This window comes from Scyliorhinus torazame, unplaced genomic scaffold, assembly GCF_047496885.1.
Source record: "Scyliorhinus torazame isolate Kashiwa2021f unplaced genomic scaffold, sScyTor2.1 scaffold_1368, whole genome shotgun sequence".
Lineage (NCBI taxonomy): Eukaryota > Metazoa > Chordata > Chondrichthyes > Carcharhiniformes > Scyliorhinidae > Scyliorhinus > Scyliorhinus torazame.
In genome coordinates, this window is record NW_027309095.1 from 1 (window position 1) to 25493 (window position 25493).

Sequence of the window (25493 nt, forward strand, 5' to 3'; positions counted from 1 at the left end):
GATAAGGCACGCGTTGCCCACAGCACGACTGATGCCAAGAACAAGTTTTGCGAACTGATCCAGGTAGATATTTGCCAGATGAGTTTACATTAACCTGTCCCGCCCTTGCTCTCTGTCACTGATTCCGTCGGGACCACCAGACACAGAAAATCGACAACACATAACGAGGTCACTCTGCCCATCGTATTCCCGTCGGCTGGAAAACGAGCCCCCAAAGAACAAAGAACAAAGAAATGTACAGCACAGGAACAGGCCCTTCGGCCCTCCAAGCCCGTGCCGACCATACTGCCCGACTAAACTACAATCTTCTACACTTCCTGGGTCCGTATCCTTCTATTCCCATCCTATTCATATATTTGTCAAGATGCCCCTTAAATGTCCCTATCGTCCCTGCTTCCACCCCCTCCTCCGGTAGCGAGTTCCAGGCACCCACTACCCTCTGCGTAAAAAACTTGCCTCGTACATCTACTCTAAACCTTGCCCCTCTCACCTTAAACCTATGCCCCCTAGTAATTGTCCCCTCTACCCTGGGGAAAAGCCTCTGACTATCCACTCTGTCTATGCCCCTCATAATTTTGTATACCTCTATCAGGTCGCCCCTCAACCTCCTTCGTTCCAGTGAGAACAAACCGAGTTTATTCAATCGCTCCTCATAGCTTATGCCCTCCATACCAGGCAACATTCTGGTAAATCTCTTCTGCACCCTCTCTAAAGCCTCCACATCCTTCTGGTAGTGTGGCGACCAGAATTAAACACTATACTCCGTGTGGCCTAACTAAGGTTCTATACAGCTGCAACATGACTTGCCAATTCTTATACTCAATGCCCCGGCCAATGAAGGCAAGCATGCCGTATGCCTTCTTGACTACCTTCTCCACCTGTGTTGCCCCTTTCAATGACCTGTGGACCTGTACTCCTAGATCTCTTTGACAAAAATATATTCAGAGTACCCAATTATTTTTTTCCCAATTAAGGGGCAATTTAGCGTGGTCTCCACCTAACCTGCACATCTTTGGGTTGTGGAGATGAAACCCACGCAGACATGGGGAGAATGTGCAAATGCCACACGGACAGTGACCCAGGGCCGGGATTCGAACCAGGGCCTTCAGCGCCGCAGTACCAGTGCTAACCCCCGGCCTCATCGCGGTCTCCAGCAGTTGTTCCGTAGCCCTGGGAGTTACAGCACTTGCGGTGAAGGGTTTCTGCTTCTCCCACCTTTCAGGCCGTGACTTGCCACAACCCTCTGGGTGAAAAACATTTTCCTCATCTCCCCTCTAATCTTTTCCCCAATCTTGTTAAACCTCTGCCCCCAGTCACTGCCCTCTGGCTGACGTAAATCGGCCTTTGCCATCCCTCTATCCAGGCCCCTCACATGTTTCTACATCTCGATCGAATCTGCCCGCAGCCTCTGTTCCCAGGAGAATAGTCCCAGCCTCTCTAGTCTTTCCTCAAAGCTGCAGTGTCACAGTGCTGGGTAACAGCATCATTGCAAGTCTCCTCTACACCCTGTAGAGGGTTCCATCTTTGCTACTCCCATCTCTGCTACTCCACTACTGGGCCGATATCTGGGGTTTGAGTATCTTGTGTGTGTCTCTCTCCAGCTGGCACTGAAACTTCAGAGGCCAGGGGATGTCGCACTGGGACACCTCCGCGGGAGAGAGCACTGAATCAAGCCTGCCGTTTATCCCTAACCGGAAGCCTGAGGCTTATATCACACAGATATCCAGACCCCCACCAATGCCCAGGTGATTGTCTCTCTTGCCGGTGGTACAACACCCACCCGGTTCCTACTTCGCTGGAGTAGCTTTCCCAAGAGAGAGAATAGGACACTGCTGTTTATTACCTAACCAGCAGCCTGTCCTGAGTCAACGGGTTCGAATCGTTCAAGATGACCCCAGATTCTCGACCCCGGAATTAAGGTGAGGAATATCTTAACAATGACTTGGTCAGAGATCGCTGGTGTGAGATTGAAGAATTTAAACGACTCCAATTATCAGCAAATCGAGGTTTATTGCAAAACCCAGGTCAAAATCATCAAACAGAAGAAATTATAATAAAATCTTAAACTCTAACACAAACTAAGTCTATTCAGGAAGTATTATAACGGACACAACGAAAAATCTTATTGTTACACAATTTTAGCAATGGCACAAAACACAAATCAAGTCCCCTGCCCCAAAGCCTCAACCACTATCAAAGTCCCGGGAGTTTCGCAAGCTGCTGCAGGGTACTTACAGTCCAGGGCTGCAGCTCGAGCGGGAGGTCAGGTCGAAGGTGGAGAGGTCAAGCCAAGAGACCCTCAATCGACACACAGCCCCTTTTATATTGTTTTACCTGGCTTTTTCCTGTGTTCAGCCAGCCCGATTTGCATTGAATCGGTCCAAGTTTAAAGTTCCCGCTGGTCCCGCCCCCTTTGAGCCGGTCAGAGCTGTTAGCTTCCGGGTTCTCCTCGCAGGTCCGCTCCTTCCAGCCAGGCAGACCTGTCCCGATTTGAATTTGGCGCTGACTCCGCCCCCTCCACCCAGTGAGTTCCTGCCGGTGGCTTCTGTCAAGATTGGAGTACCTCCCCCAGGTCCGCCTCCAACTCGGGTTTTTCTACCGTTTATCTTTCCGGGGCTTTGCCAGCGCAATATACTGAGCCCAGACAGTCTGCTTTTTGTGATAACGAGGTTAAGCTCCCTTGTGAAGATTTTCAAAGTCTTCCATCTGCTCCGGAGATCGCTGCTATTCTCACCTTGCTATGTTGATGGGGTGTTGATTGGATTCCGCTCTGGTGGAGGCCAAGTCATTTACATCTGCATGGGGGCTATGACCATCCCATTGTCCTGCTTGCAGGCAGGCCCCTTTGTATTACCATGCCCTTTGTCTGTGTTTAATCTTATCTAGTTGTCCGGCTCCTTCTTCCTTGTAGCTCCTGGGGGGGGGGGGTTTGTAAGTATCCATACACCTACCCAGCTCAAATTTGGTTATGTTCCAGTCTCTGGATTTTACTCTTGAACAGTCCAAAAAAGGGCCGAATTGCCCGAAAACCTTACAACCTTCCCCAATGCACTTACTCTCTACCCTGCGGCGGTCTAACTAATGTTTTGTACAGTTCCAGTGTTACCTCCCTGCTCTTCTACTCTATACCACGGCGAATCAGTCAAAAGGATTCCGCCTGTCGTCTTAAGCATCTGGCCAACCTGCTCTGCCTCCTTCAGGGATCTGAGGACATTCACTCCCAGGTGCCTCGCTTCCTCCACGCCTCTCAGGATCCACTCAACGCAGCCCATTATTGTCGTCTTCTCGATCATGGCCCCAAATCGTTAATATCACCGAATCAAACCGTGCAGGATAGGCCCATCGGGTTTGCACGTGAACTGCCTTCCCCGCTCCGTTTTCCACCACTTGGCTCATGGCCTTCAATGTCATGACCTGCGTCGTTCTTTGTGCTAAGTGCTGATCCAGGTACCAGACATCCCGCCTCTACCACCTTCCCAGGCCGCGCGTTCCAGACCCTCACCACCATCTGGGTAAAAACGTTTTTCCTCAAATCCCCCCCCCCCAAACCTCCTGCCCCTTGAACAAGTGTCCCCCTCTTAACCGACCCTTCAACTAAGGGGACAGCTATCCGCCCTCTCCATGCCCCTCATAATCTTGTCCACCTCGATCAGATCGCCCCTCGGTCTTCTCTGCTCAGTCAGGTCAAGATATGACTTTCAGGAAATGCATTTTGGAAGGTCTAATGCAGGTAGGGAATATACAGTGAATGGTAGAACCCTCGAGTATTGACAGAGAGATCTAGGAGTACAGGTCCACAGGTCACTGAAAGGGGCAACACAGGTGGAGAAGGTAGTCAAGAAGGCATACGGCATGCTTGCTTTCATTGGCCGGGGCATTGAGTATAAGAATTGGCAAGTCATGTTGCAGCTGTATAGAACCTTAGTTAGGCCACACTTGGAGTATAGTGTTCAATTCTGGTCGCCACACTACCAGAAGGATGTGGAGGCTTTAGAGAGGGTGCAGAAGAGATTTACCAGAATGTTGCCTGGTATGGAGGGCATTAGCTATGAGGAGCGGTTGAATAAACTCGGTTTGTTCTCACTGGAACGAAGGAGGTTGAGGGGAGACCTGATAAAGGTCTACAAAATTATGAGGGACATAGACAGAGTGGATAGTCAGAGGCTTTTCCCCAGGGTAGAGGGGTCAATTACTAGGGGGCATAGGTTTAAGGTGAGAGGGGCAAGGTTTAGAGGAGATGTACGAGGCAAGTTTTTTACGCAGAGGGTAGTGGGTGCCTGGAACTCGTTACCGGAGGAGGCGGTGGAAGCAGGGACGATAGGGACATTTAAGGGGCATCTTGACAAATACATGAATAGGATGGGAATGGAGGGATACGGACCCCGGAAGTGTGGAAGATTGTAGTTTAGTCGGGCAGCATGGTCGGCACGGGCTTGGAGGGCCGAAGGGCCTGTTCCCGGGCTGTACATTTCTTTGTTCTTCAGTATCGGGGAACAGAGGGACTTTGGAGTTCAGGTGCACGGTTCTCTAAAGGTGGAGTCACAGGTAGACAGGACAGCGAAGAAGGCTTTTGGCAAGCTGGCCTTCATCAGTCAGGGCATTGAGTTTAGAAGTTGGGAGGTTATGTTGCAGTTGTACAGGGCGTTGGTGAGGCCGCACCCGGAGTATTGTGGTCAGTTTTGGTCGCCTTGCTACAGGAAAGATGTTATTAAACTGGAGAGAGTGCAGGAGACTGAGGGGTGATATTATAGAGGTGGATAAGATCGCGAGAGGCATGGATCGGGGCGATGCACTCAGTCTTTTTCTCAGGGTTGGGGAATGGAGAATTAGAGTTCAGTTCAGAGGGGAAAGAATTACTGGGAACCTGAGGAGCACCCCAGAGGGTGGGACGTGTGTGGAATGAGCTGCCGGAGGGAGTGGGTGAGGCAGGGACATTGACAACATTGAAAAGGCATTGGGACAGATACATGGATGGGAAAGGTTGCGAGGGATATGGGCCGAATGCAGGCAAATGGGGGTTGGCTCAGATGGGCTTTTTGGTTGGCATGGACAGGTTAGGGCCGAAGGGCCTCCCTCCGTGTCGGAGATTTCTGTGATTGACGGACGATGTTAAGCTCACTGGTCTCTCGTTCCCTGTTTTCTCTCGACCTCCCCTTTTGAACACCGGGGTTACTTTCGCCACCCTCCAATCTGTAGGAACCATCCCAGAGTCCAAAGTATTTTGGAAAGTGACTATTTCTCGGGACGTAACTAGCTCTGTGTCGGGGTCCGTTGCTCGCTCTCTCGGAGCGGGGGGGAGGAATCTGCTGTTCATGTGTTTTCTCTCTCTCTTTCTCTGCAGGGTATCGATATGGATACATTCAACTATAAACCCACTCTGCTCTCTGCGCAAGTCATTCAGAAGATCAGCCATGTCTTAGACTATCGATGTATGGTAGCCGGTGGGCAACAGCACTTCCTCCTGGGCATGGGGGTAAGTGGGGGAGAGACCGTGGGGTCGGGTTGTAAGGACATGGAGCATGACAGTGATGTAATCTGGACCAGGAATCCAGAGGGCCAGGTCAACGCTGTGGGGAAACGGGTTCTGATCCACCAAAGCAGCTGATAGAATTTTAATTTAATACATGAGTAAATCTGGAAGATGGAGCTAGTCTCAGTGATTGTGGCCACTGAGTGTCATAAAAACCCACTGAGGTGTGCCCAAGACTGCCGTGTGCAGGAAGTGCAGCTCGCTACAGACACCTGACTCTCGCAGCTGCAGAATCCTGACTCTCTCAGCTACAGACACCTGACTCTCGCAACTGCAGAAACCTGACTCTCGCAACTGCAGAATCCTGACTCTCGCAACTGCAGAATCCTGACTCTCGCAACTGCAGAATCCTGACTCTCGCAGCTGCAGAATCCTGACTCTCGCAGCTGCAGAATCCTGACTCTCAGCTACAGACACCTGACTCTCGCAACTGCAGAAACCTGACTCTCGCAACTGCAGAAACCTGACTCTCGCAACTGCAGAATCCTGACTCTCGCAACTGCAGAATCAAAGAACAAAAAGAACAAAGAAATGTACAGCACAGGAACAGGCCCTTCGGCCCTCCAAGCCCGCGCCGACCATACTGCCCGACTAAACTACAATCTTCTACACTTCCTGGGTCCGTATCCTTCTATTCCCATCCTATTCATATATTTGTCAAGATGCCCCTTAAATGTCCCTATCGTCCCTGCTTCCACTACCTCCTCCGGTAGCGAGTTCCAGGCACCCACTACCCTCTGCGTAAAAAACTTGCCTCGTACATCTACTCTAAACCTTGCCCCTCTCACCTTAAACCTATGCCCCCTAGTAATTGACCCCTCTACCCTGGGGAAAAGCCTCTGACTATCCACTCTGTCTATGCCCCTCATAATTTTGTAGACCTCTATCAGGTCGCCCCTCAACCTCCTTCGTTCCAGAGAGAACAAACCGAGTTTATTCAATCGCTCCTCATAGCTTATGCCCTCCATACCAGGCAACATTCTGGTAAATCTCTTCTGCACCCTCTCTAAAGCCTCCACATCCTTCTGGTAGTGTGGCGACCAGAATTGAACACTATACTCCAAGTGTGGCCTAACTAAGGTTCTATACAGCTGCAACATGACTTGCCAATTCTTATACTCAATGCCCCGTCCAATGAAGGCAAGCATGCCGTATGCCTTCTTGACTACCTTCTCCACCTGTGTTGCCCCTTTCAATGACCTGTGGACCTGTACTCCTAGATCTCTTTGACTTTCAATACTCTTGAGGGTTCTACCATTTACTGTATATTCCCTACCTGCATTAGCCCTTCCAAAATGCATTACCTCACATTTGTCCGGATTAAACTCCATCTGCCATCTCTCCGCCCAAGTCTCCAGACAATCTAAATCCTGCTGTATCCTCAGACAGTCCTCATCGCTATCCGCAATTCCACCAACCTTTGTGTCGTCTGCAAACTTACTAATCAGACCAGTTACATTTTCCTCCAAATCATTTATATATACTACAAACAGCAAAGGTCCCAGCACTGATCCCTGTGGAACACCACTGGTCACAGCCCTCCAATTAGAAAAGCATCCCTCCATTGCTACCCTCTGCCTTCTATGGCCTAGCCAGTTCTGAATCCACCTTGCCAGCTCACCCCTGATCCCGTGTGACTTCACCTTTTGTACTAGTCTACCATGAGGGACCTTGTCAAAGGCCTTACTGAAGTCCATGTAGACAACATCCACTGCCCTACCTGCATCAATCATCTTAGTGACCTCCTCGAAAAACTCTATCAAGTTAGTGAGACACGACCTCCCCTTCACAAAACCGTGCTGCCTCTCACTAATACGTCCATTTGCTTCCAAATGGGAGTAGATCCTGTCTCGAAGAATTCTCTCCAGTAATTTCCCTACCACTGAAGTAAGGCTCACCGGCCTGTAGTTCCCGGGATTATCCTTGCTACCCTTCTTAAACAGAGGAACAACATTGGCTATTCTCCAGTCCTCCGGGACATCCCCTGAAGACAGCGAGGATCCAAAGATTTCTGTCAAGGCCTCAGCAATTTCCTCTCCAGCCTCCTTCAGTATTCTGGGGTAGATCCCATCAGGCCCTGGGGACTTATCTACCTTAATATTTTTTAAGACACCCAACACCTCGTCTTTTTGGATCAGAATCTGATCAGAATTGGATCAGAATCCTGACTCTCGCAGCTGCAGAATCCTGACTCTCGCAGCTGCAGAATCCTGACTCTCTCAGCTGCAGAAACCTGTCTCTCAGCTGCAGAATCCTGACTCTCGCAGCTGCAGAAACCTGACTCTCGCAACTGCAGAATCCTGACTCTCGCAACTGCAGAATCCTGACTCTCGCAGCTGCAGAATCCTGACTCTCGCAGCTGCAGAAACCTGACTCTCTCAGCTGCAGAAACCTGTCTCTCAGCTACAGAAACCTGACTCTCGCAGCTGCAGAATCCTGACTCGCATCTGCAGAATCCAGACTCTCGCAACTGCAGAAACCTGACTCTCTCAGCTGCAGAATCCTGACTCTCACAGCTGCAGAAACCTGTCTCTCAGCTACAGACACCTGACTCTCGCAGCTGCAGAAACCTGTCTCTCAGCTACAGACACCTGACTCTCGCAGCTGCAGAAAACGGTCTCTCGCAGCTGCAGAAAACTGTCTCTCGCAGCTGCAGAAACCTGACTCTCGCAGCTGCAGAAACCTGTCTCTCAGCTACAGACACCTGACTCTCGCAGCTGCAGAATCCTGACTCTCGCAGCTGCAGAAACCTGTCTCTCGCAGCTGCAGAAACCTGACTCTCGCAGCTGCAGAAACCTGACTCTCGCAGCTGCAGAAACCTGACTCTCGCAGCTGCAGAATCCTGACTCTCGCAGCTGCAGACACCTGACTCTCGCAGCTGCAGAATCCTGACTCTCGCAGCTGCAGACACCTGACTCTCGCAGCTGCAGAATCCTGACTCTCGCAGCTGCAGAATCCTGACTCTCGCAGCTGCAGAATCCAGACTCTCGCAGCTGCAGAAACCTGTCTCTCAGCTACAGACACCTGTCTCTCAGCTACAGAAACCTGTCTCTCAGCTACAGACACCTGACTCTCTCAGCTGCAGAATCCTGACTCTCGCAGCTACAGACACCTGACTCTCTCAGCTGCAGAATCCTGACTCTCGCAGCTGCAGAAACCTGTCTCTCAGCTACAGACACCTGACTCTCGCAGCTGCAGAATCCTGACTCTCGCAGCTGCAGAAACCTGTCTCTCAGCTACAGACACCTGACTCTCGCAGCTGCAGAATCCTGACTCGCATCTGCAGAATCCAGACTCTCGCAGCTGCAGAAACCTGTCTCTCAGCTACAGACACCTGTCTCTCAGCTACAGAAACCTGTCTCTCAGCTACAGACACCTGACTCTCTCAGCTGCAGAATCCTGACTCTCGCAGCTACAGACACCTGACTCTCTCAGCTGCAGAATCCTGACTCTCGCAGCTGCAGAAACCTGTCTCTCAGCTACAGAAACCTGACTCTCGCAGCTGCAGAATCCTGACTCGCATCTGCAGAATCCAGACTCTCGCAACTGCAGAAACCTGACTCTCTCAGCTGCAGAATCCTGACTCTCACAGCTGCAGAAACCTGTCTCTCAGCTACAGACACCTGACTCTCGCAGCTGCAGAAACCTGTCTCTCAGCTACAGACACCTGACTCTCGCAGCTGCAGAAAACTGTCTCTCGCAGCTGCAGAAAACTGTCTCTCGCAGCTGCAGAAACCTGACTCTCGCAGCTGCAGAAACCTGTCTCTCAGCTACAGACACCTGACTCTCGCAGCTGCAGAATCCTGACTCTCGCAGCTGCAGAAACCTGTCTCTCGCAGCTGCAGAAACCTGACTCTCGCAGCTGCAGAAACCTGACTCTCGCAGCTGCAGAATCCTGACTCTCGCAGCTGCAGACACCTGACTCTCGCAGCTGCAGACACCTGACTCTCGCAGCTGCAGAATCCTGACTCTCGCAGCTGCAGACAGCTGACTCTCGCAGCTGCAGAATCCTGACTCTCGCAGCTGCAGAATCCTGACTCTCGCAGCTGCAGAATCCTGACTCTCGCAGCTGCAGAATCCAGACTCTCGCAGCTGCAGAAACCTGTCTCTCAGCTACAGACACCTGTCTCTCAGCTACAGAAACCTGTCTCTCAGCTACAGACACCTGACTCTCTCAGCTGCAGAATCCTGACTCTCGCAGCTACAGACACCTGACTCTCTCAGCTGCAGAATCCTGACTCTCGCAGCTGCAGAAACCTGTCTCTCAGCTACAGACACCTGACTCTCGCAGCTGCAGAATCCTGACTCTCGCAGCTGCAGAAACCTGTCTCTCAGCTACAGACACCTGACTCTCGCAGCTGCAGAATCCTGACTCTCGCAGCTGCAGAATCCTGACTCTCGCAGCTGCAGAAACCTGTCTCTCAGCTACAGACACCTGACTCTCGCAGCTGCAGAAACCTGACTCTCGCAGCTGCAGAATCCTGACTCTCGCAGCTGCAGAATCCTGACTCTCGCAGCTGCAGAATCCTGACTCTCGCAGCTGCAGAATCCTGACTCTCGCAGTTGCAGAAACCTGACTCTCGCAGCTGCAGAAACCTGACTCTCGCAGCTGCAGAATCCTGACTCTCGCAGCTGCAGAATCCTGACTCTCGCAGCTGCAGAAACCTGACTCTTGCAGCTGCAGAAACCTGTCTCTCAGCTACAGACACCTGACTCTCTCAGCTACAGACACCTGACTCTCGCAGCTGCAGAATCCTGACTCTCAGCTACAGACACCTGACTCTCGCAGCTGCAGAATCCTGACTCTCGCAGCTGCAGAATCCTGACTCTCGCAGCTGCAGAAAACTGTCTCTCAGCTACAGACACCTGACTCTCGCAGCTGCAGAAACCTGTCTCTCGCAGCTGCAGAAACCTGTCTCTCGCAGCTGCAGAATCCTGACTCTCTCAGCTGCAGAAACCTGTCTCGCAGCTACAGAAACCTGACTCTCGCAGCTACAGAAACCTGACTCTCGCAGCTGCAGAATCCTGACTCTCTCAGCTGCAGAATCCTGACTCTCGCAGCTGCAGAATCCTGACTCTCGCCGCTGCAGAAACCTGTCTCTCGCAGCTGCAGAAACCTGTCTCTCGCAGCTGCAGAAACCTGACTCTCTCAGCTGCAGAAACCTGACTCTCGCAGCTGCAGAATCCTGACTTTCGCAGCTGCAGAATCCTGACTCTCGCAGCTGCAGAATCCTGACTCTCAGCTACAGACACCTGACTTTCGCAGCTGCAGAAACCTGTCTCTCAGCTACAGACACCTGACTCTCGCAGCTGCCGAATCCTGACACTCTCAGCTGCAGAATCCTGACTCTCTCAGCTGCAGAATCCTGACTCTCGCAGCTGCAGAATCCTGACTCTCGCAGCTGCAGAATCCTGACTTTCGCAGCTACAGACACCTGACTCTCGCAGCTGCAGAAACCTGACTCTCGCAGCTGCAGAAACCTGTCTCTCAGCTACAGAATCCTGACTCTCGCAGCTGCAGAATCCTGACTCTCGCAGCTGCAGAATCCTGACTCTCGCAGCTGCAGAATCCTGACTCTCGCAGCTGCAGAATCCTGACTCTCGCAGCTGCAGAATCCTGACTCTCGCAGCTGCAGAATCCTGACTCTCGCAGCTGCAGAATCCTGACTCTCGCAGCTGCAGAATCCTGACTTTCGCAGCTACAGACACCTGACTCTCGCAGCTGCAGAAACCTGACTCTCGCAGCTGCAGAAACCTGTCTCTCAGCTACAGAATCCTGACTCTCGCAGCTGCAGAATCCTGACTCTCGCAGCTGCAGAATCCTGACTCTTGCAGCTGCAGAAACCTGTCTCTCAGCTGCAGACACCTGACTCTCGCAGCTGCCGAATCCTGACTCTCTCAGCTGCAGAATCCTGACTCTCTCAGCTGCAGAATCCTGACTCTCTCAGCTGCAGAATCCTGACTCTCGCAGCTGCAGAATCCTGACTCTCGCAGCTGCAGAATCCTGACTTTCGCAGCTACAGACACCTGACTCTCGCAGCTGCAGAAACCTGACTCTCGCAGCTGCAGAAACCTGTCTCTCAGCTACAGAATCCTGACTCTCGCAGCTGCACAATCCTGACTCTCGCAGCTGCAGATTCCTGACTCTCGCAGCTGCAGAATCATGACTTTCGCAGCTACAGACACCTGACTCTCGCAGCTGCAGAAACCTGACTCTCGCAGCTGCAGAAACCTGTCTCTCAGCTACAGACACCTGACTCTCGCAGCTGCAGAATCCTGACTCTCGCAGCTGCAGAATCCTGACTCTCGCAGCTGCAGAATCCTGACTCTCGCAGCTGCAGAATCCTGACGCTCGCAGCTGCAGAATCCTGACTCTCGCAACTGCAGAATCCTGACTCTCGCAACTGCAGATTCCTGACTCTCGCAGCTGCAGAATCCTGACTCTCGCAGCTGCAGAATCCTGACTCTCGCAGCTGCAGAATCCTGACTCTCGCAGCTGCAGAATCCTGACTCTCGCAGCTGCAGAATCCTGACTCTCGCAACTGCAGAATCCTGACTCTCGCAACTGCAGAATCCTGACTCTCGCAGCTGCAGAAACCTGTCTCTCAGCTGCAGAATCCTGACTCTCGCAGCTGCAGAATCCTGTCTCTCAGCTACAGACACCTGACTCTCGCAGCTGCAGAATCCTGACTCTCGCAGCTACAGAATCCTGACTCTCGCAGCTGCAGAATCCTGACTCTCTCAGCTGCAGAATCCTGACTCTCGCAGCTGCAGACACCTGACTCTCGCAGCTGCAGAAACCTGACTCTCGCAGCTGCAGAATCCTGTCTCTCAGCTACAGACACCTGACTTTCGCAGCTACAGACACCTGACTCTCTCAGCTGCAGAAACCTGACTCTCTCAGCTGCAGAAACCTGACTCTCTCAGCTGCAGAAACCTGACTCTCGCAGCTGCAGAATCCTGACTCTCTCAGCTGCAGAATCCTGACTCTCAGCTGCAGAATCCTGACTCTCTCAGCTGCAGAAACCTGACTCTCGCAGCTGCAGAAACCTGTCTCTCAGCTACAGACACCTGACTCTCGCAGCTGCAGAATCCTGACTCTCGCAGCTGCAGAATCCTGACTCTCGCAGCTGCAGAATCCTGACTCTCGCAGCTGCAGAAACCTGACTCTCGCAGCTGCAGAAACCTGACTCTCGCAGCTGCAGAATCCAGACTCTCGCAGCTGCAGAATCCAGACTCTCGCAGCTGCAGAATCCAGACTCTCGCAGCTGCAGAAACCTGACTCTCTCAGCTACAGACACCTGACTCTCTCAGCTGCAGAATCCTGACTCTCGCAGCTGCAGAATCCTGACTCTCTCAGCTGCAGAATCCTGACTCTCGCATCTGCAGAATCCTGACTCTCCCAGCTGCAGAAACCTGACTCTCGCAGCTGCAGAAACCAGACTCTCGCAGCTGCAGAAACCTGACTCTCGCAGCTGCAGAAACCAGACTCTCGCAGCTGCAGAAACCAGACTCTCGCAGCTGCAGAATCCAGACTCTCGCAGCTGCAGAATCCTGACTCTCGCAGCTGCAGAATCCAGACTCTCGCAGCTGCAGAATCCAGACTCTCGCAGCTGCAGAATCCAGACTCTCTCAGCTGCAGAAACCAGACTCTCGCAGCTGCAGAAACCTGACTCTCGCAGCTGCAGAAACCAGACTCTCGCAGCTGCAGAAACCAGACTCTCGCAGCTGCAGAATCCAGACTCTCGCAGCTGCAGAATCCTGACTCTCGCAGCTGCAGAATCCAGACTCTCGCAGCTGCAGAATCCAGACTCTCGCAGCTGCAGAATCCAGACTCTCTCAGCTGCAGAATCCTGACTCTCGCATCTGCAGAATCCTGACTCTCGCATCTGCAGAATCCTGACTCTCGCAGCTGCAGAAACCTGACTCTCGCAGCTGCAGAATCCTGACTCTCGCAGCTGCAGAATCCTGACTCTCGCAGCTGCAGAATCCTGACTCTCGCAGCTGCAGATTCCTGACTCTCGCAGCTGCAGACACCTGACTCTCGCAGCTGCAGAAACCTGACTCTCGCAGCTGCAGAATCCAGACACTCGCAGCGTCTGTACCGCGGGCCGGAGCGGAGCGTCATTGGGGCGGGGCGGAGCGTCTGTACCGCAGGGCGGGGCGGAGCGGCTGTACCGCAGGACGGAGCGGCTGTACCGCAGGGCGGGGCGGCTGTACCGCAGGGCGGGGCGGAGCGGCTGTACCGCAGGACGGAGCGGCTGTACCGCAGGGCGGGGCGGCTGTACCGCAGGGCGGAGCGTCTGTACCGCAGGACGGAGCGGCTGTACCGCGGGGCGGAGCGGCTGTACCGCAGGGCGGGGCGGAGCGGCTGTACCGCGGGGCGGAGCGGCTGTACCGCAGGGCGGGGCGGAGCGGCTGTACCGCAGGACGGAGCGGCTGTACCGCAGGGCGGGGCGGAGCGGCTGTACCGCGGAGCGGAGCGGCTGTACCGCAGGGCGGAGCGGCTGTACCGCGGGGCGGGGCGGAGCTTCTGTACCGCAGGGCGGAGCGGAGCGGCTGTACCACGGAGCGGAGCGGCTGTACCGCGGGGCGGGGCGGAGCGGCTGTACCGCGGGGCGGGGCGGAGCGGCTGTACCGCGGGGCGGAGCGGCTGTACCGCGGGGCGGAGCGGCTGTACCGCAGGGCGGGCAGAGCGTCTGTACCGCAGGGCGGAGCGGCTGTACCGCGGGGCGGAGCGTCTGTACCGCGGGGCGGAGCGGCTGTACCGCGGGGCGGAGCGGCTGTACCGCGGGGCGGAGCGGCTGTACCGCGGGGCGGAGCGGCTGTACCGCAGGGCGGGCAGAGCGTCTGTACCGCAGGGCGGAGCGGCTGTACCGCGGGGCGGAGCGGCTGTACCGCGGGGCGGAGCGGCTGTACCGCAGGGCGGGCAGAGCGTCTGTACCGCGGAGCGGAGCGGCTGTACCGCGGGACGGAGCGGCTGTACCGCGGGGCGGAGCGGCTGTACCGCGGGGCGGAGCGGCTGTACCGCGGGGCGGAGCGGCTGTACCGCAGGGCGGAGCGGCTGTACCGCGGGGCGGAGCGGCTGTACCGCGGGGCGGAGCGGCTGTACCGCGGGGCGGAGCGGCTGTACCGCGGGGCGGGCAGAGCGTCTGTACCGCGGGGCGGAGCGGCTGTACCGCGGGGCGGAGCGGCTGTACCGCGGGGCGGGCAGAGCGGCTGTACCGCGGGGCGGAGCGGCTGTACCGCGGGGCGGAGCGTCTGTACCGCAGGGCGGAGCGGCTGTACCGCGGGGCGGAGCGGCTGTACCGCGGGGCGGGCAGAGCGTCTGTACCGCAGGGCGGGGCGGAGCGGCTGTACCGCGGGGCGGAGCGGCTGTACCGCGGGGCGGAGCGGCTGTACCGCGGGGCGGAGCGGCTGTACCGCGGGGCGGGACGGCTGTACCGCAGGGCGGAGCGGCTGTACCGCAGGGCGGGGCGGAGCGGCTGTACCGCGGGGCGGAGCGGCTGTACCGCAGGGCGGAGCGGCTGTACCGCAGGGCGGGGCGGAGCGGCTGTACCGCGGGGCGGAGCGGCTGTACCGCGGGGCGGAGCGGCTGTACCGCGGGGCGGAGCGGCTGTACCGCGGGGCGGAGCGGCTGTACCGCGGGGCGGAGCGGCTGTACCGCGGGGCGGAGCGGCTGTACCGCGGGGCGGAGCGGGGCGGCTGTACCGCGGGGCGGAGCGGCTGTACCGCGGGGCGGAGCGGCTGTACCGCGGGGCGGAGCGGCTGTACCGCGGGGCGGGCCGGAGCGTCTGTACCGCAGGGCGGGGCGGAGCGGCTGTACCGCGGGGCGGAGCGGCTGTACCGCGGGGCGGAGCGGCTGTACCGCGGGGCGGAGCGGCTGTACCGCGGGGCGGAGCGGCTGTACCGCGGGGCGGAGCGGCTGTACCGCGGGGCGGAGCGGCTGTACCGCGGGGCGGAGCGGCTGTACCGCGGGGCGGGACGGCTGTACCGCGGGGCGGAGCGGCTGTACCGCGGGGCGGAGCGGCTGTACCGCGGGGCGGGACGGCTGTACCGCGGGGCGGAGCGGCTGTACCGCGGGGCGGAGCGGCTGTACCGCGGGGCGGGACGGCTGTACCGCGGGACGGAGCGGCTGTACCGCGGGGCGGAGCGGCTGTACCGCGGGGCGGGACGGCTGTACCGCGGGGCGGAGCGGCTGTACCGCGGGGCGGAGCGGCTGTACCGCGGGGCGGGCCGGAGCGTCTGTACCGCAGGGCGGAGCGTCTGTACCGCGGGGCGGAGCGGCTGTACCGCGGGGCGGAGCGTCTGTACCGCGGGGCGGAGCGGCTGTACCGCGGGGCGGAGCGGCTGTACCGCGGGGCGGAGCGGCTGTACCGCGGGGCGGAGCGGCTGTACCGCGGGGCGGAGCATCTGTACCGCGGGGCGGAGCATCTGTACCGCGGGGCGGAGCGGCTGTACCGCGGGGCGGAGCGGCTGTACCGCAGGGCGGAGCGTCTGTACCGCAGGGCAGAGCGTCTGTACCGCGGGGCGGAGCGTCTGTACCGCGGGGCGGAGCGGCTGTACCGCGGGGCGGAGCGGCTGTACCGCGGGGCGGAGCGGCTGTACCGCGGGGCGGAGCATCTGTACCGCGGGGCGGAGCATCTGTACCGCGGGGCGGAGCGGCTGTACCGCGGGGCGGAGCGGCTGTACCGCGGGGCGGAGCGGCTGTACCGCGGGGCGGAGCGTCTGTACCGCGGGGCGGAGCGGCTGTACCGCGGGGCGGAGCGGCTGTACCGCGGGGCGGAGCGTCTGTACCGCGAGGCGGAGCGGCTGTACCGCGGGGCGGAGCGGCTGTACCGCGGGGCGGAGCGGCTGTACCGCGGGGCGGAGCGTCTGTACCGCGGGGCGGGCAGAGCGTCTGTACTGCAGGGCGGGGCGGAGCGGCTGTACCGCGGGGCGGAGCGACTGTACCGCGGGGCAGAGCGTCTGTACAGCGGGGCGGAGCGACTGTACCGCGGGGCGGAGCGTCTGTACCGCGGGGCGGAGCGTCTGTACCGCGGGGCGGAGCGGCTGTACCGCGGGGCGGAGCGTCTGTACAGCGGGGCGGAGCGTCTGTACCGCGGGGCGGAGCGACTGTACCGCGGGGCGGAGCGGCTGTACCGCGGGGCGGAGCGGCTGTACCGCGGGGCGGAGCGGCTGTACCGCGGGGCGGAGCGACTGTACCGCGGGGCGGAGCGGCTGTACCGCAGGGCGGAGCGGAGCGGCTGTACCGCGGGGCGGGGCGGAGCGGCTGTACCGCGGAGCGGAGCGGCTGTTCCGCAGGGCGGAGCGGCTGTTCCGCGGGGCGGAGCGGCTGTACCGCGGGGCGGAGCGTCTGTACCGCAGGGCGGAGCGGCTGTACCGCGGGGCGGAGCGGCTGTACCGCGGGGCGGAGCGGCTGTACCGCGGAGCGGAGCGGCTGTTCCGCAGGGCGGAGCGGCTGTTCCGCGGGGCGGAGCGTCTGTACCGCAGGGCGGAGCCGAGCGGCTGTACCGCGGGGCGGAGCGTCTGTACCGCAGGGCGGAGCCGAGCGGCTGTACCGCGGGGCGGAGCGGCTGTACCGCGGGGCGGAGCGGCTGTACCGCGGGGCGGAGCGGCTGTACCGCGGGGCGGAGCGTCTGTACCGCGAGGCGGAGCTTCTGTACCGCAGGGCGGAGCGTCTGTACCGCGGGGCGGGGCGGCTGTACCGCGGGGCGGAGCGGCTGTACCGCGGGGCGGAGCTTCTGTACCGCAGGGCGGAGCGGCTGTACCGCAGGGCGGAGCGGAGCGTCTGTACCGCAGGGCGGAGCGGAGCGTCTGTACCGCGGGGCGGAGCGGCTGTACCGCGGGGCGGAGCGGAGCGTCTGTACCGCGGGGCGGAGCGGCTGTACCGCAGGGCGGAGCGGAGCGTCTGTACCGCAGGGCGGAGCGGAGCGGCTGTACCGCAGGGCGGAGCGGAGCGTCTGTACCGCGGGGCGGAGCGGCTGTACCGCAGGGCGGAGCGTCTGTACCGCGGGGCGGAGCGGCTGTACCGCAGGGCGGGGCGGAGCGTCTGTACCGCAGGGCGGAGCGGCTGTACCGCAGGGCGGGCAGAGCGTCTGTACCGCGGGGCGGAGCGGAGCGTCTGTACCGCGGGGCGGAGCGGAGCGTCTGTACCGCGGGGCGGAGCGGCTGTACCGCGGGGCGGAGCGGCTGTACCGCAGGGCGGGCAGAGCGTCTGTACCGCGGGGCGGAGCGGAGCGTCTGTACCGCGGGGCGGAGCGGCTGTACCGCGGGGCGGAGCGGCTGTACCGCGGGGCGGAGCGGCTGTACCGCGGGGCGGAGCGGCTGTACCGCGGGGCGGAGCGGCTGTACCGCGGGGCGGAGCGGCTGTACCGCGGGGCGGAGCGGCTGTACCGCGGGGCGGAGCGTCTGTACCGCGGGGCGGGGCGGAGCGGCTGTACCGCGGGGCGGAGCGTCTGTACCGCAGGGCGGGGCGGAGCGGCTGTACCGCGGGGCGGGGCGGAGCGGCTGTACCGCGGGGCGGAGCGGCTGTACCGCGGGGCGGGCAGAGCGTCTGTACCGCAGGGCGGAGCGGCTGTACCGCAGGGCGGAGCGGCTGTACCGCGGGGCGGAGCGGCTGTACCGCGGGGCGGAGCGGCTGTACCGCGGGGCGGAGCGGCTGTACCGCGGGGCGGAGCGGCTGTACCGCGGGGCGGAGCGGCTGTACCGCGGGGCGGAGCGGCTGTACCGCGGGGCGGAGCGGCTGTACCGCGGGGCGGGCAGAGCGTCTGTACCGCGGGGCTGAGCGGCTGTACCGCAGGGCGGAGCGGCTGTACCGCGGGGCGGAGCGGCTGTACCGCGGGGCGGAGCGGCTGTACCGCGGGGCGGAGCGGCTGTACCGCGGGGCGGAGCGGCTGTACCGCGGGGCGGAGCGGCTGTACCGCGGGGCGGAGCGGCTGTACCGCGGGGCGGAGCGGCTGTACCGCGGGGCGGAGCGGCTGTACCGCGGGGCGGAGCGGCTGTACCGCGGGGCGGAGCGGCTGTACCGCGGGGCGGAGCGGCTGTACCGCGGGGCGGAGCGGCTGTACCGCAGGGCGGAGCGGCTGTACCGCGGGGCGGAGCGGCTGTACCGCAGGGCGGGCAGAGCGGCTGTACCGCGGGGCGGAGCGGCTGTACCGCGGGGCGGAGCGGCTGTACCGCGGGGCGGAGCGGCTGTACCGCGGGGCGGGACGGCTGTACCGCGGGGCGGAGCGGCTGTACCGCGGGGCGGAGCGGCTGTACCGCGGGGCGGGCCGGAGCGTCTGTACCGCAGGGCGGGGCGGAGCGGCTGTACCGCGGGGCGGAGCGGCTGTACCGCGGGGCGGAGCGGCTGTACCGCGGGGCGGAGCGGCTGTACCGCGGGGCGGAGCGGCTGTACCGCGGGGCGGAGCGGCTGTACCGCGGGGCGGGGCGGCTGTACCGCGGGGCGGAGCAGGACGGCTGTACCGCGGGGCGGAGCGTCTGTACCGCAGGGCGGGGCGGAGCGTCTGTACCGCAGGACGGAGCGGCTGTACCGCAGGACGGAGCGGCTGTACCGCGGGGCGGGGCGGCTGTACCGCGGGGCGGAGCAGGACGGCTGTACCGCGGGGCGGAGCGGCTGTACCGCGGGGCGGGGCGGCTGTACCGCGGGGCGGAGCAGGACGGCTGTACCGCGGGGCGGAGTGGATGTACCGCGGGGCGGAGCGACTGTACCGCGGGGCGGAGCGTCTGTACCGCGGGGCGGAGCGTCTGTACCGCGGGGCGGAGCGTCTGTACAGCGGGACGGAGCGGCTGTACCGCGGGGCGGAGCGGCTGTACCGCGGGGCGGAGCGTCTGTACCGCAGGGCGGAGCGTCTGTACCGCGGGACGGAGCGGCTGTACCGCGGGGCGGAGCGGCTGTACCGCGGGGCGGGGCGGCTGTACCGCGGGGCGGAGCGGCTGTACCGCGGGGCGGAGCGGCTGTACCGCAGGGCGGAGCTTCTGTACCGCAGGGCGGAGCTTCTGTACCGCAGGACGGAGCGGCTGTACCGCAGGACGGAGCGGCTGTACCGCGGGGCGGGGCGGCTGTACCGCGGGGCGGAGCGGCTGTACCGCAGGGCGGAGCTTCTGTACCGCAGGACGGAGCGGCTGTACCGCGGGGCGGAGCGGCTGTACCGCAGGGCGGAGCGGCTGTACCGCGGGGCGGAGCGTCTGTACCGCAGGGCGGAGCTTCTGTACCGCAGGGCGGAGCGGCTGTACCGCGGGGCGGAGCGTCTGTACCGCGGGGCGGAGCGTCTGTACCGCAGGGCGGAGCTTCTGTACCGCAGGACGGAGCGTCTGTACCGCGGGGCGGAGCGTCTGTACCGCAGGGCGGAGCGGCTGTACCGCAGGGCGGAGCGGCTGTCCAGCGGGCGGAGCGGAGCTTCTGTACCGCAGGGCGGAGCTTCTGTACCGCAGGACGGAGCGGCTGTACCGCGGGGCGGAGCGGCTGTACCGCAGGGCGGAGCTTCTGTACCGCAGGACGGAGCGTCTGTACCGCGGGGCGGAGCGTCTGTACCGCAGGGCGGAGCGGCTGTACCGCGGGGCGGAGCGGCTGTCCAGCGGGCGGAGCGGAGCTTCTGTACCGCAGGGCGGAGCTTCTGTACCGCAGGACGGAGCGGCTGTACCGCGGGGCGGAGCGGCTGTACCGCAGGGCGGAGCGGCTGTACCGCGGGGCGGAGCGTCTGTACCGCAGGGCGGGGCGGAGCGTCTGTACCGCAGGACGGAGCGGCTGTACCGCAGGACGGAGCGGCTGTACCGCGGGGCGGAGCGGCTGTACCGCAGGGCGGAGCTTCTGTACCGCAGGGCGGAGTGTCTGTACCGCGGGGCGGAGCGGCTGTACCGCAGGGCGGAGTGTCTGTACCGCGGGGCGGAGTGTCTGTACCGCGGGGCGGAGCGGCTGTACCGCAGGGCGGAGTGTCTGTACCGCAGGGCGGAGCTTCTGTACCGCAGGGCGGAGCTTCTGTACCGCAGGGCGGAGTGTCTGTACCGCGGGGCGGAGCGGCTGTACCGCGGGGCGGAGCTTCTGTACCGCAGGGCGGAGCTTCTGTACCGCAGGGCGGAGCGTCTGTACCGCGGGGCGGAGCGTCTGTACCGCAGGGCGGAGCTTCTGTACCGCAGGGCGGAGCTTCTGTACCGCAGGGCGGAGCGTCTGTACCGCAGGGCGGAGCTTCTGTACCGCAGGGCGGAGCTTCTGTACCGCAGGGCGGAGCTTCTGTACCGCAGGGCGGAGCTTCTGTACCGCAGGGCGGAGCTTCTGTACCGCAGGGCGGAGCTTCTGTACCGCAGGGCGGAGCTTCTGTACCGCAGGGCGGAGCGTCTGTACCGCGGGGCGGAGCGGCTGTACCGCGGGGCGGAGCTTCTGTACCGCAGGGCGGAGCTTCTGTACCGCAGGGCGGAGCTTCTGTACCGCGGGGCGGAGCGTCTGTACCGCGGGGCGGAGCGTCTGTACCGCGGGGCGGAGCGTCTGTACCGCAGGGCGGAGCTTCTGTACCGCAGGGCGGAGCTTCTGTACCGCAGGGCGGAGTGTCTGTACCGCAGGGCGGAGCGGCTGTACCGCGGGGCGGAGCGTCTGTACCGCAGGACGGAGCGGCTGTACCGCGGGGCGGAGCGTCTGTACCGCGGAGCGGAGCGTCTGTACCGCAGGGCGGAGCTTCTGTACCGCAGGGCGGAGCGGCTGTACCGCAGGGCGGAGCGGCTGTACCGCGGGCGGGGCGGAGCGGCTGTACCGCGGGCGGGGCGGAGCGGCTGTACCGCGGGGCGGAGCGGCTGTACCGCAGGGCGGAGCGGCTGTACCGCAGGGCGGAGCGGCTGTCCAGCGGGCGGAGCGGAGCTTCTGTACCGCAGGGCGGAGCGGCTGTCCAGCGGGCGGAGCGGAGCTTCTGTACCGCAGGGCGGAGCGGCTGTACCGCAGGGCGGAGCGTCTGTACCGCGGGGCGGAGCGGCTGTACCGCGGGGCGGAGCGGCTGTACCGCGGGGCGGAGCTTCTGTACCGCGGGGCGGAGCGGCTGTACCGCGGGGCGGAGCGGCTGTACCGCAGGGCGGAGCTTCTGTACCGCGGGGCGGAGCGTCTGTACCGCGGGGCGGAGCGGCTGTACCGCAGGGCGGAGCTTCTGTACCGCGGGGCGGAGCGTCTGTACCGCAGGGCGGAGCGGCTGTACCGCGGGGCGGAGCGTCTGTACCGCAGGGCGGAGCGGCTGTACCGCGGGGCGGAGCTTCTGTACCGCAGGGCGGAGCGGCTGTACCGCAGGGCGGAGCGGCTGTACCGCGGGGCGGAGCGTCTGTACCGCAGGGCGGAGCGGCTGTACCGCGGGGCGGAGCGTCTGTACCGCAGGGCGGAGCGGCTGTACCGCGGGGCGGAGCGTCTGTACCGCAGGGCGGAGCGGCTGTACCGCAGGGCGGAGCTTCTGTACCGCGGGGCGGAGCTTCTGTACCGCGGGGCGGAGCTTCTGTACCGCGGGGCGGAGCGGCTGTACCGCGGGGCGGAGCGTCTGTACCGCGGGGCGGAGCGTCTGTACCGCGGGGCGGAGCGTCTGTACCGCGGGGCGGAGCGTCTGTACCGCGGGGCGGAGCGGCTGTACCGCAGGGCGGAGCGTCTGTACCGCGGGGCGGAGCGGCTGTACCGCGGGGCGGAGCGGCTGTACCGCGGGGCGGAGCGGCTGTACCGCGGGGCGGAGCGGCTGTACCGCGGGGCGGAGCGGCTGTACCGCGGGGCGGAGCGTCTGTACCGCGGGGCGGAGCGTCTGTACCGCGGGGCGGAGCGTCTGTACCGCGGGGCGGAGCGGCTGTACCGCGGGGCGGAGCGGCTGTACCGCGGGGCGGAGCGTCTGTACCGCGGGGCGGAGCGTCTGTACCGCGGGGCGGAGCGGCTGTACCGCAGGGCGGAGCGTCTGTAACGCGGGGCGGAGCGGCTGTACCGCGAGGCGGAGCGGCTGTACCGCGGGGCGGAGCGGCTGTACCGCAGGGCGGAGCGGCTGTACCGCGGGGCGGAGCGGCTGTACCGCAGGGCGGGGCGTCTGTACCGCGGGGCGGAGCGTCTGTACCGCAGGGCGGAGCGTCTGTACCGCGGGGCGGAGCGGCTGTACCGCAGGGCGGGGCGTCTGTACCGCGGGGCGGAGCGTCTGTACCGCAGGGCGGGGCGTCTGTACCGCGGGGCGGAGCGGCTGTACCGCAGGGCGGGGCGTCTGTACCGCGAGGCGGAGCGGCTGTACCGCAGGGCGGAGCGGCTGTACCGCGGGGCGGAGCGGAGCGACTGTACCGCGGGGCGGAGCGGCTGTACCGCAGGGCGGAGCGGCTGTACCGCGGGGCGGGGCGGAGCGACTGTACAGCACGGCGGAGCGGAGCGACTGTACAGCACGGCGGAGCGGAGCGACTGTACCGCGGGGCGGAGCGACTGTACCGCGGGGCGGAGCGGCTGTACAGCAGGGCGGAGCTTCTGTACCGCAGGGCGGAGCGGCTGTACCGCAGGGCGGGGCGTCTGTACCGCGAGGCGGAGCGGCTGTACCGCAGGGCGGAGCGGCTGTACCGCGGGGCGGAGCGGAGCGACTGTACCGCGGGGCGGAGCGGCTGTACCGCAGGGCGGAGCGGCTGTACCGCGGGGCGGGGCGGAGCGACTGTACAGCACGGCGGAGCGGAGCGACTGTACAGCACGGCGGAGCGGAGCGACTGTACCGCGGGGCGGAGCGACTGTACCGCGGGGCGGAGCGACTGTACCGCGGGGCGGAGCGGCTGTACAGTGGGGCAGAGCGTCTGTACCGCGGGGCGGAGCGTCTGTACCGTGGGGCGGAGCGGCTGTACCGCGGGGCAGAGCGTCTGTACCGCGGGGCAGAGCGTCTGTACCGCGGGGCGGAGCGTCTGTACCGTGGGGCGGAGCGGCTGTACAGTGGGGCGGAGCGTCTGTACCGCGGGGCGGAGCGTCTGTACCGCGGGGCGGAGCGTCTGTACCGCGGGGCGGAGCGTCTGTACCGCGGGGCGGAGCGTCTGTACCGCGGGGCGGAGCGTCTGTAACGCGGGGCGGAGCGTCTGAACCGTGGGGCGGAGCGGCTGTACAGCGGGCGGAGCGGAGCATCTGTACCGCGGGGCGGAGCGGCTGTACCGCGGGGCGGAGCGTCTGAACCGTGGGGCGGAGCGGCTGTACAGCGGGCGGAGCGGAGCATCTGTACCGCGGGGCGGGGTGGAGCATCTGTACCGCGGGGCGGAGCGTCTGTACCGCGGGGCGGAGCGTCTGAACCGTGGGGCGGAGCATCTGTACCGCGGGGCGGAGCGGAGCATCTGTACCGCGGGGCGGAGCTTCTGTACCGCGGGCGGAGCGGAGCGACTGTACCGCGGGGCGGAGCTTCTGTACCGCGGGCGGAGCGGAGCGACTGTACCGCGGGGCGGAGCGTCTGTACCGCGGGGCGGAGCTTCTGTACCGCGGGCGGAGCGGAGCGACTGTACCGCGGGGCGGAGCTTCTGTACCGCGGGCGGAGCGGAGCGACTGTACCGCGGGGCGGAGCGTCTGTACCGCGGGGCTGAGCGGCTGTACCGCGGGGCGGAGCGTCTGTACCGCGGGCTGAGCGGCTGTACCGCGGGGCGGAGCGGCTGTACCGCGGGGCGGAGCGGGGGGGCTGTACCGCGGGGCGGAGCGTCTGTACCGCGGGCTGAGCGGCTGTACCGCGGGGCGGAGCGGCTGTACCGCGGGGCGGAGCGGGGGGGCTGTACCGCGGGGCGGAGCGTCTGTACCGCAGGGCGGAGCGTCTGTACCGCGGGGCGGAGCGGCTGTACCGCGGGGCGGAGCGGGGGGGCTGTACCGCGGGGCGGAGCGGGGGGGCTGTACTGTGCTGTTAGGGAGGGAGTCCCAGGATGTTGCCCCAGCGACAGTGAAGGAACGGCGATATATTTCCCAGTCAGGGTGGTGAGTGACTTGGAGGGGAACCTCCAGGTGGTGAGGTTGTGAAGATGAGGGCACCAAGGAGTGATTGGGGGTTTGTAATGTTGCTGCGATTGGCCCTTTGTTCATTGGGATTTGAACTCTTTCTCGACAGAAATGCCAGATCTACCTGTGGGATGGCGGAATGCCGATGCGCTGGAAGAAGTTGGAAAACTTCAAGACAGAGTTGCCGAGGGACACGCTGCTCCAGGTGGAAATCATACAGGAGCTGAAAGGAGAGGTGAGCTGGAGAAGTCAGCAGACAACATCGTGCCAGCGTTCACACAGTACAGTAACGTTACAGACTGTTACACACAGTACAGTCACGTTACAGACTGTTACACACAGTACAGTCACGTTACAGACTGTTACACACAGTACAGTCACGTTACAGACTGTTACACACAGTACAGTAACGTTACAGACTGTTACACACAGTACAGTCACGTTACAGACTGTTACACACAGTACAGTCACGTTACAGACTGTTATACACAGTACGGTCACGTTAGACTGTTACACACAGTACAGTCACGTTACAGACTGTTACACAGTACAGTCACGTTACAGACTGTTACACAAGTACAGTAACTTTACAGACTGTTACACACAGTACAGTAACGTTACAGACTGTTACACACAGTACAGTAACCTTACAGACTGTTACACACAGTACAGTAACGTTACAGACTGTGACACACAGTACAGTAACGTTACAGACTGACACACAGTACAGTAACGTTACAGACTGACTCACAGTACAGTCACGTTACAGACTGTTACACACAGTACAGTAACGTTACAGACTGTGACACACAGTACAGTAACGTTACAGACTGTGACACACAGTACAGTAACGTTACAGACTGTGACACACAGTACAGTAACTTTACAGACTTACAGACTTACACACAGTAACGTTACAGACTGTGACACACTACAGTAATGTTAGACAGTACAGACGGTACAGTAATGTTACAGACGGTACAGTAATGTTACAGACTGTACAGTAATGTTGCAGACTGTACAGTAATGTTG

At 62.3% G+C, this 25493-nt stretch overlaps 1 protein-coding gene across 1 annotated transcript; it reads left to right on the top strand.

Moving 5' to 3' along the window:
* Positions 1–6: 6 nt before the first annotated feature.
* On the top strand, positions 7–24696 carry LOC140407236 (cap-specific mRNA (nucleoside-2'-O-)-methyltransferase 1-like; the record flags this gene model as incomplete). The annotated part of the gene is made up of 3 exons (XM_072494877.1): positions 7–63; positions 5342–5473; positions 24571–24696. Coding segments are annotated over exons 2-3 (249 nt in total), but the record flags the coding sequence as incomplete, so codon positions are not given.
* Between the last annotated feature and the right edge of the window lie 797 nt (positions 24697–25493).